This window comes from Portunus trituberculatus, chromosome 48 (assembly GCF_017591435.1).
Source record: "Portunus trituberculatus isolate SZX2019 chromosome 48, ASM1759143v1, whole genome shotgun sequence".
Taxonomy (NCBI): domain Eukaryota; kingdom Metazoa; phylum Arthropoda; class Malacostraca; order Decapoda; family Portunidae; genus Portunus; species Portunus trituberculatus.
In genome coordinates, this window is record NC_059302.1 from 19,869,205 (window position 1) to 19,879,204 (window position 10,000).

Here is a 10,000-nt window from a genome sequence, read left to right on the forward strand (position 1 = left end):
ACACTCTTGAATCTTCCGTGTTTTCCATCATCTGACTTCGACTCAATGCTCACTCTCTAACTAAATTCATCTGTGCTTTCTCTCTCCCTTAACTCGTCTTTCTATAGTAAATTCTTTGACTATTTAACATCCAAATTAGAACACATTCTATCCCTTTACCTTTTTGCGGAAATCTCCATCCTTGAAGATTTCTATATTCACCACCATCTTTGACTTTCTTCTCCATTCACTGACCATTCTGATGAACTATGAGTAGCTTTTAAACTTTGCTGCCCCCTATGTACTAGAGCAACTGGTACAACACCCAAATCGTATTCCTGACCGTCATGGAGACATTTTCTCTACCTCTAATTCTTTTGCTTATGCCGTTACCCTATCTTCTCCGTTGGGCTCCTTCGATCAAAATCTCATTTCTCTTGCCCTATTTCTCCAATCCCTCCTCAGGATCTCCCAAAGCGGAGGTGCCTATCACGTTATGCCATTGCCATTTGGGGGAATCTGATAAGATATTATCCTGATTTTCCCTACTGTTTCCTTGTCAGAGACCCATCTCTTTGAGGTGAACGCATAACAGAGGTGATAGTGTCTGGTATGGAGACGTACATTCCTCAATCTTTTTCTCAATATAAACCTTCTAAACTTAAGGTTAACAAATTGCGTTTTTGTGTTATACGTGATAAAGAGGTTGCCCATAATAGGTATTTGAGCCTTCCATCTCCTGAATCTCATGCACTTTATATTTCTGCCCAGAATCATGATAAGTCTGTTCTTCAACTTGCCCAACACACCTTCATAAATAAAAAAAATGTCAAAAATTTTCAACCTCCAACTCACCTCGAGACTTCCAGCATCTGGCCAAAATTATCTCCAATAAATTTATTTCTTCATCTCTCACCTTTATTTCATCCTAATGGCACCACTGCCATCTCATTTGTGCCTTAAGCTAAATTCTTCTCTCAAACCTTTGCTAACAACTCCACATTGGATGTTTCTGGGCTTGTCTCTGCCTCTCCTCCTTCCTCTGAATATTTCATACAATCAAAGTTCTTTGTAATGATGATTTTCATGCCCTCGTCAGTCTAAACCCTCGGAGCGATTACTGGCCTGATAGGGTCCCTCCTATTGTTCTCAAAATCTGTACTTCTGTGCTTGCACCTTGCCTGGCCAAACTCTTTCAACTATGTATATTGACTTCTACTTTCCCTTCTTGCTGGAAGTTTGCTCACATTCAACCTTTTCCTAAAAGAGGTAACCTTTCTAATCCCTACAGCTTTAATCTCTTGCTCGTCTAAAGTTTTTTCAATCTATCCTCAATGGCAAGATTCTTCAATATCTATCACTTTACAATCTTCTATCTGATCGCCAGTATGGCTTCCCTCGTGGCCGCTTTCCTTAATGAGTGTTGGTTATCCTTTCTTAGAAATTTTCATGAAACTTTTGTTTTCGCGTTAGACATATTAAAAGCTTTTGATAAAGTCTGGCACAAAGTTTTGATTTCAAAACTGCCCTCTTACGGTTTATATCCTTCTCTGTACTTTATCTCAAGTTTCTTCTCCGACCATTCTATTGCTGCAGTGGTAGACGGCCATTGTTCTTCTCCTAAATCTACCTACATTAGTGTTCCTCAGGGTTCTGTCCTGTCACCCACTCCCTTTCTATTAATCATTAATGATCTTCTTAACCAATCTTTTTGCCCTATCCACTGCTACGCTGATGATACCACCTACACTGTTCCACGTGTCTTCAGAGATGACCAACCCAACCGAAAGTCAACAGCTCACGTAGGGACGCCACAGAACGCCTAACTTCTGATCTTTCTAAAATTTCTAGTTAAGGCAATGAAAACTTAGTAGTGTTCAATACCTCAGAAACTTAATCCCTCTCTATTAACTTGACACAATTTTCCAGACAACTATCCCTCTTCAGTGACACTTTGCTGTCCAATCTTCTAGACTGAATATCCTTGGTCTGTTCTTTACTCATAATCTAAACTGGAAACCACATCTCATCTCTTGCTAAAACAGCTTCTATTAAGTTAGGTGTTCTGAGGCATTTCCGCCAGTTTTCTCACATTCCCAACTGCTAAGCCTATACAAGGGCGTTACCCTTATTTGTATGGAGTACTCTTTGCATGTTTGGAGGGGTTCCCCTCACAGAGCTTTATTAGATAAGGTGGAATCAAAAGCTTTTCAGCTCATCAACTCCCCTCTTCTGACTGACTGTCTTCAGCCTCTTTCTCACCAATGAAATGTTGCATCTCTTTCTATTTTTTATCGCTATTTTCATGCTAACTGTTCTACTGATCTTGCTAACTGCATGCCTCCCCTTCTCCTGTGGCCTCGCTGCACAAAGCTTTCTTCTTCCTCTTATCCCTATTCTGTCCAACTCTCTAATACAAGAGTGAAACAATAGAGTATTGGAGGGTCTGTGCGCCAGTCGGGTCTGTGCGCTAAGCCCGCGTTAAATCTCATAACACACAAACAGAGTGTTTAAATGGCGGGCCGTAGTTCAAATTTTCCCGCCAGTACCGTTCCAGTGTTGTGTTTGCGCCAGGGAGAGAGAGGCAGTGCGTCTTCCGCTATACTGAGGTAAGTTGTCTTCCGCTAACTGTTTCGTTAACACACATGAATATCAGTGTTAGTCACTGCTACCTATTTTGATACAAAACTGACATAACTTGTCAATCAATTCTTTGTTATAATACATGACTGTCAAATGGTTGAGGATAAACATGCCTGAGTGTCAGCAAATAGGAGAGGGCGTGGGTAGCGCGCAAACCCGCCACAAACGCTCATGGCGGGTCGCGCGCCCACCAGGCAAAAGCAACACTAGGCTAGAGTGCTTGTTTTGTTTTTGTTTTCTCTTTTTAGGCTATCTGCATTTTCAGTTTTTTTTTTTTTTTTTTTGGAAAAATGAAAAAAAAAATATTATTCCATTATGCATGTTAATTTGTATTTTTGCTCTGATCCTTTTCAACAGCCCTTGCTGAAATGGCATCAACACAGCGGTACAAACAAGAACAAGTGGAGAAAGCTGTGGAGCTGGTAAGATCTAAACAGATGTCCCTGAATGCCGCCTCCAAAACTTTTGGTATCCCTTACGCCACCCTTGGGGATAAGGTCAGGGGAAGAAGACCTATGCAGCCTGCTCCCAAAACAGTTCTGTCAATGGAAGAGGAGAAGAAGCTAGTAGATTGGCTGATTGAAGTGTCTAAACGAGGTTTTGGACGGACCAAAGACGACCTCAAAGACATGGTGAAAACCATTCTCGATGATAGGGAAGAGAGGACTGTCTTCAAAAACAACCGCCCTGGAAAGGATTGGATGCGAGCCTTTTTCAAGAGGCATCCAGAGATACGGGAAAGAATTGGACAACCACTTGGCCGTGAGAGAGCAATTGTGACAAAGGATGCTCTAGGTGAATGGTTTCAGCAAATGAAACATTACCTGGACACCATCGATCCCACTTTGTTGACCTCTCCTGACCGGATCTTTAATGCTGATGAAAGTGGTTTTAATATATGTCCAAAGACAAAGAAAATCATCAGCATGACAGGAGCAAAACACGTCTACTCTGTCACAAGTGGCAAACGGCAGCAAGTGACAATGTTGGCCTGCTCCTCTGCCATGGGGCAGTACCTTCCACCGCTGCTGATCTTTCCCTACACCAGAGATCCTCGCTTCAATGCGTTGGAAGGTTTTGAAGAGGCTTTTTTTCAAAAAACTCCAAATGGTTGGATCACTGAGGTGGTCTTTCTTAGCTTTCTGAGGGACATTTTCATTCCCAAATTGGGAGAAAAGCGACCAGTGGTGCTGTTTGTGGACGGCCATTCCAGCCATCATTCCTGGCAATCTGCACGCTGTGTAACGAGAATGGTGTCATCCTTTACTGCCTGAAGGCGCATGCCAGTCACCTTATCCAGCCACTGGATCAAGCTTTCTTTGGGGCAATCAAACTAGCATGGAGTGAAGCCGTCAGAAAGTTTCAGTACCAAACTGGAGAGTGTCACCATGTGCACGTTTGCCCGCACACTAAAGAAAGCTTGGGACACTACAGCACGACCAGAGCTTGCTTACAAGGGATTTGTTAAGTCTGGGATCTATCCTTTTAACCCTGAGGTTGTACTCAACTCAGACAAGCTGAAGCCAAGCTGCAGTTTCTCCAGCGCTGCTCCAGTCACTCTCCCTACCTCAGCATCTTTTGGCATCACTGCTCTTCCCGCATGTACCCCAACAATCTCAACCTCTGTTCCTTCTGCTTCACCAGCAGCCAAATCCAAGTTCCCTGGGCCAGAACAAAGAACTCCCACTCTCTCAGCATTCTCCAACATTTTTGAGCTGATGAAGCTGAGCCTGTCATTAGGGGAAGGAACAACTCTAAAATTCATGAAGCGGTACGAGGAGCGATACGACATGGATGACCCACCCTATGAAGACTGGAAGGTGTTGTTGGAGAAAACCTTACAGCCTGCCTCACAGTCCCTGCCTTCCACATCCCAGCCTGCCTCACAACCCCTGCCTTCCACATACCAGGCTGCCTCACAAACCCTGCCTTCCACATCCCAGCCTGCCTCACAACCCCTGCTTTACACATCCCAGGCTGCCTCACAAACCCTGCCTTCCACATCCCAGCCTGCCTCACAACCCCTGCTTTACACATCCCAGGCTGCCTCACAACCCCTGCCTTCCACATCCCAGCCTGCCTCACAACCCCTGCCTTACACATCCCAGCCTGCCTCACAACCCTTGCCTTCCACATCCCAGCCTGCTCCACAACCCCTGCCTTACACATCCCAGCCTGCTCCACAACCTCTGCCTTCTACAAAGAAAAATTCCAAAACGATTGATGATTACCTCACGCTGCCCTCATTCCCGAAGAAAAAGGATTAAAAGATCATCGCAGTATTGCCATGCTCAATAAGCGGTGTTGAGTACCGCAAATGATTGAAGAGAAACAGAGAAAGAAACGAGAGGAGGAGAGGGAGAAAATGGAAAGAAAAAGAAAGAGAGAAGAGAGAAAAAAAATTATAGAACAAGAAGCTGAAGCAAAGAGAAAGAGAATGGAGGAAAAGAAAAGGCAGAAGGAAAACAACAGGAAAGAAAAAGAAAAGAGAAAAAGGAAAGAAAAACGATTCAGGACACTTCAGTATGTTTCCCAAAAGCAGAAAGACAAGGAAACAGAAACTTCAGAGAGTGCGGATGAGCCAGTCTTGGACGATGACTCGGATGATGTAATTGATGATATGAACGAGCTCTGTGGAAAATGTCAATGTGAAACAAAAGGAAAGTTAAGGATAAAATGTGTATTGTGTGACAGCTGGTGGCATGCAGAATGTCTGAGTGAGATGAATTTGAGTGAAAAGTCTCAGGAGGACATTGATACAATGGATACTGAGTTTTTTGTAATAAATGTAATTAGGCTATTTTGATACTGTTGAATGATTTTTTTCACGGAGTATTCTTAAGATTTTCGTTTCGATTTCTGAAAGGCATTTATTTGTTATTTTGACACTGTTAAATGAAACATTTCACGGAATATTCTTAAGATTTTCGTTTTTAACTCTGAGACATTTATTTGTTATTTTGATACTGGTAAATGAAACTTTTCCCGGAGTATTGTTAAGATTTTTGTTTTGAACTCTGTGGGACATTTATTTGTTTATGATATTCATAACTAAAGCACAGTTTTTATGTTTGTCAATACACTATTTTAAAAAATAAAAAAAAGTTAGTTTGCAATCTTTCATTTATTTTTCCAAAGCTTTTACTCCTTGAGAGGCAAGAGGATTTATCAACTACCTATTGAGAGTGATTTTGATAGCTTGTAGATTAAAACAAAGAACTTAAGGCACCTAGCGCGATGACCCGACATGCCATAGCGCACTGACCCCCTGGCGCAACCCCCTCCTCAACCTAGCGCGTAGACCCGGCTGGGTGGCGCACAGACCCTACCTAACTTTCCCTTACTTACAGTGCACAATCGGGAAACTGCAGCGATTGAGGGTAGCGCGTTACCCGCCATCATGAGCAGACAAAATTTTACACTCCTTGTTAAAATTTCGTTTTGTATTCAAGTTTGGTGATTTTGTAGCAATTTTTTTCTGCTTAGGGTAGCGCAAACTGCCTCCTCTACTCTATTCGAAAGACAGCATCATTGAGAGAATCGAAAACCTGTATAAGAAATATATATCTAACACTGAAAACAAAAAAAAAGGACGAACAAAACGATCAGATCCACAGGTCAGCAAGGATAAACTATTTTTCGAGCATATAAAGGACCTTTTTGATGTAGCTCACCATGACGCCATAGAAATTATAAGAATTAAGAAAGATCAAGAGTTCTTGAAAGCTTAAACATAAACTGGAAGGAGGGGCCACATGGGGTCTTAGCCACTCAAGAACAGTGTGTTGAAGCAAGATCAGCCAAGGAGGCACAGCTAAAGAAACAAGAAGAAATGTCTTCAACTATAGTAATTCTAGAGTCGTCCAGCAGTAGCTGTGAAGACAACTTCACTAATGAGAAGCCCACTCTTGAAAACTCTCAAAGAGGCTGCAGAAAGGCTAGCATACCAAAACGAACATGGAGAGCAAGAAAAAATGTCATCACACGTGATATTGCAGCAGCTTTTGATAAAACTATACTGACTGACAAGAAAACCACTATGGTTGCTATTGTGCTGGCCAAAACCTTCGAAAAAAATGCAAAGCAACTTAACATCAATCGGTCTTCAATCAGAGGGCAGAGCAACTTCTACCGCAAAAAAATTTTCTATGCAACTTAAGGAAAACATTTTTGCAAATGTACCTCTTGTAATCCATTGGGTCCGAAAGTTGATGCTAGATCTGATGAAAACCAGTGGACAGGTTGACCATCTTCCAATCATTGTCATAGGAAATGAAGTGAGCCAACTAATAAAAGTAGCCAAACTTCCAAGTGGTACTGGCTCAGAGCAGGCGAAGGCTGTTGTCTCAAAGCTCAATGAATGGTGGCTGACACAACTATATATATATATATATATATATATATATATATATATATATATATATATATATATATATATATATATATATATATATAGCCGCGACTAGCAGGCAGGTATAAAGCCAGCGAGACCGCACGACCTATCATTCCTACTTCACAGGAGGACCAAAACCAGGTACTGAGAAAGGGTCAAGAGCCCCGAAATCCAAACAACATCAGCTACTGAGGAATGGTCAAGAGACTCGGAATCCAGATCTAGCAACAATGGCACAGCACGGTGCGATGATAGCGAAGTCATCACCGCATTAAAAAAATAACCTCGCTATACCGAACCTCTGTATAACGATTTTCGGATATAACGACTGCATCATTCTGGCCAAACAATCCTCTAATATAGCGAATTCGGTTCGCTAAGCCCCGCTCGGCTCACTGCCTCAGTCTACACCTAACATTTGTTGTATACACTCTGCTGTGCTCGTTTTACGAACGACTTATCTAATATAGAGAATTTAGTTCGTTATAAAAGATGGATTACCAACCCTTGGATACACCGAACATTCGGTTATAACGTTAGGCCTTTCCCCCCAATTGGTTCGTTATAGCGAGGGTTTACCGAATATATATATATATATATATATATATATATATATATATATATATATATATATATATATATATATATATATATTTAATTATTCATTTATTTATTTATTTACTTATCTATTCATTTATTTATTCATTTATGCAAGTGAGAGCAACTGGCCACGGGCAACAAAAAAACAAATGTCCCACTGGGTTACCAGTTCCCTCAAAGGTCCAATGAGTTATCAAAAATTCAGGGATAAATGGCTTGAAACCTCCCTCTTAAAAGAAGTCAAGTCGTAGGAAGATGGATATACAAAAGCAGGCTGGAAGTTCCAGAGTTTACCAGAGAAAGGTATGAATGATTGAGAGTACTGGTTAACTCTTGTGTTAGAGACCTAAACAGAATATGGGTGAGAGGCTGCAAGAGGAGGAAAGGCATGCAGTTAGCAAGATCAATAAAGTAGTTAGCATGAAAAAAACAATAAAAGATAGCAAGAGATGCAACATTACGGCATTGAGAAAGAGGCTGATGACAGTCAGTCAGAGGAGAGAAGTTGATGAAGCGAAAAGCTTTTGATTCCACCATATGTGACAAAACTTTGTGATTGAAACACTCCCAAACATGATATGAGTACTCCATACAAGGACGGATAAGGCCCTTGTACAGAGTTAGCAGTTGGAGGGGTGAGAAAAATTGGCAGAAACGCCTTAGAACACCTAACTTCATAGAAGCTGTTTTAGCAAGAGCTGAGATGTGAATTTTCCAGTTTAGATTATGAGTAGAGAACAGACCGAGGATATTCAGTGTAGAAGATGGGGACAGCTGAGTGTCAGTGAAGAAGAGGGAATAGTTGTCTGGAAAGTTGTGTTGAGTTGATAGATGGAGGAATTGAATTTTGGGGGTATTAAACACTACCAAGTTTTCTCTGCCCCATTCAGAAATCTTACAGAAATCAGAAGTTAGGCGTTCTGTGGCGTCCTTGTGTGACCTGTTGACTTCCTGTTGTCTCTGAAAAATGAAAAAAAACGTGGAAAAGTAAGGAAACAAGTCACTCCCGCCCTTAGTGAAGTGACCAGGGTTGGGAGCCGGAGTGACCGAGGGCCGGAGCAACTAGCAGCCAGAGTTACTTAAAAGCGAAAAGTACATGGTGGTATCATCAGCGTAGGAGTAGATAGGGCAAATAGTTTGCTTAAAAAGATTAATGAATAATAGAAAGAGAGTGGGTAACAGGACAGAACCATGAGGAACACCACTGATATAAGACTTAGATGAAGAACAGTTGCCTTCTACCACGGCCGCAATAGAACGGTCGGAAAGGAAACTTGAGATAAAGTTGCAGAGAGAAGGATAGAAACCGTAGGAGGGCAGTTTTTAAATCAAAGTTTTGTGCCAGACTCTATCGAAAAAGTTTCACAGAAATCTCTAAAAGAAGATGACCAAGACTCATTAAGGAAAGCCACAAGACCACCCATATATATATATATATATATATATATATATATATATATATATATATATAACTTCTTAAACTCTTATGGCATTTCGGGACAAATGTAGTCCTGTCAGAAGAATTTAATAAGAATTCTAATAGAAAATGGTAATTTTACTGCGTCTTTTCATCAACCTTTACATTTTACAGCAGTGGTTCCCAAACTTTTTTCTGTCATTTCCCCCTGCACCCAGTTCAACCATCCAGATTTCCCCCTTCATGTGTATGAGAGAAAGAGCAGTTAAAACACACTGAGACTATTTACTAATTTATTTTTTCAAATGTACAAATATACTGATAAACTTATAGTTACAGAGTAAAGTGGATAGAGAGCAGTTAGTAGCAATAAAGCTTAGCCATACAGAGCGCTTACTAACAAATAAAAAGGACTTTTGATTTGACTTTGAGATTTTTTTTTGTTAGTAGGTAGTGTAATTATTTCCCCCATGGTAGCTTCAAATTTCCCCCAAGGGAAATTTCCCCGTTTGGGAACCACTGTTTTACAGTTTGCTGGGTCTACACTCAGCCAAGATTATATATATATATATATATATATATATATATATATATATATATATATATATATATATATATATATATATATATATATATATATATATATATATATATATATATATATATATATATATATATATATATATATATATATATATATATATATATATATATATATATATATATATATATATATATATATATATATATATATATATATATATATATATATATATATATATATATATATATATATATATATATATATATATATATATATATATATATATATATATATATATATATATATATATATATATATATATATATATATATATATATATATATATATATATATATATATATATATATATATATATATATATATATATATATATATATATATATATATATATATATATATATAT

The 10,000-nt window shown here is 39.4% G+C and overlaps 2 protein-coding genes across 2 annotated transcripts in view; one reads left to right on the plus strand and one right to left on the minus strand.

Annotated features, from left to right (window-relative positions):
- Positions 1-10,000, minus strand: part of LOC123498443 (sulfotransferase family cytosolic 1B member 1-like) — a gene marked incomplete at its 5' end in the record, with an annotated part of 20,407 nt that overhangs the window by 7,323 nt on the left and 3,084 nt on the right. The gene's annotated exons all lie outside the window — the stretch shown is intronic.
- On the plus strand, positions 2,455-4,869 carry LOC123498968. The gene is made up of 2 exons (XM_045246587.1): positions 2,455-2,588; positions 2,980-4,869. The coding sequence occupies exon 2, from the start codon at positions 2,991-2,993 to the stop codon at positions 3,894-3,896; it is 906 nt and encodes a 301-aa protein (XP_045102522.1). The 5' UTR covers positions 2,455-2,588; positions 2,980-2,990; the 3' UTR covers positions 3,897-4,869.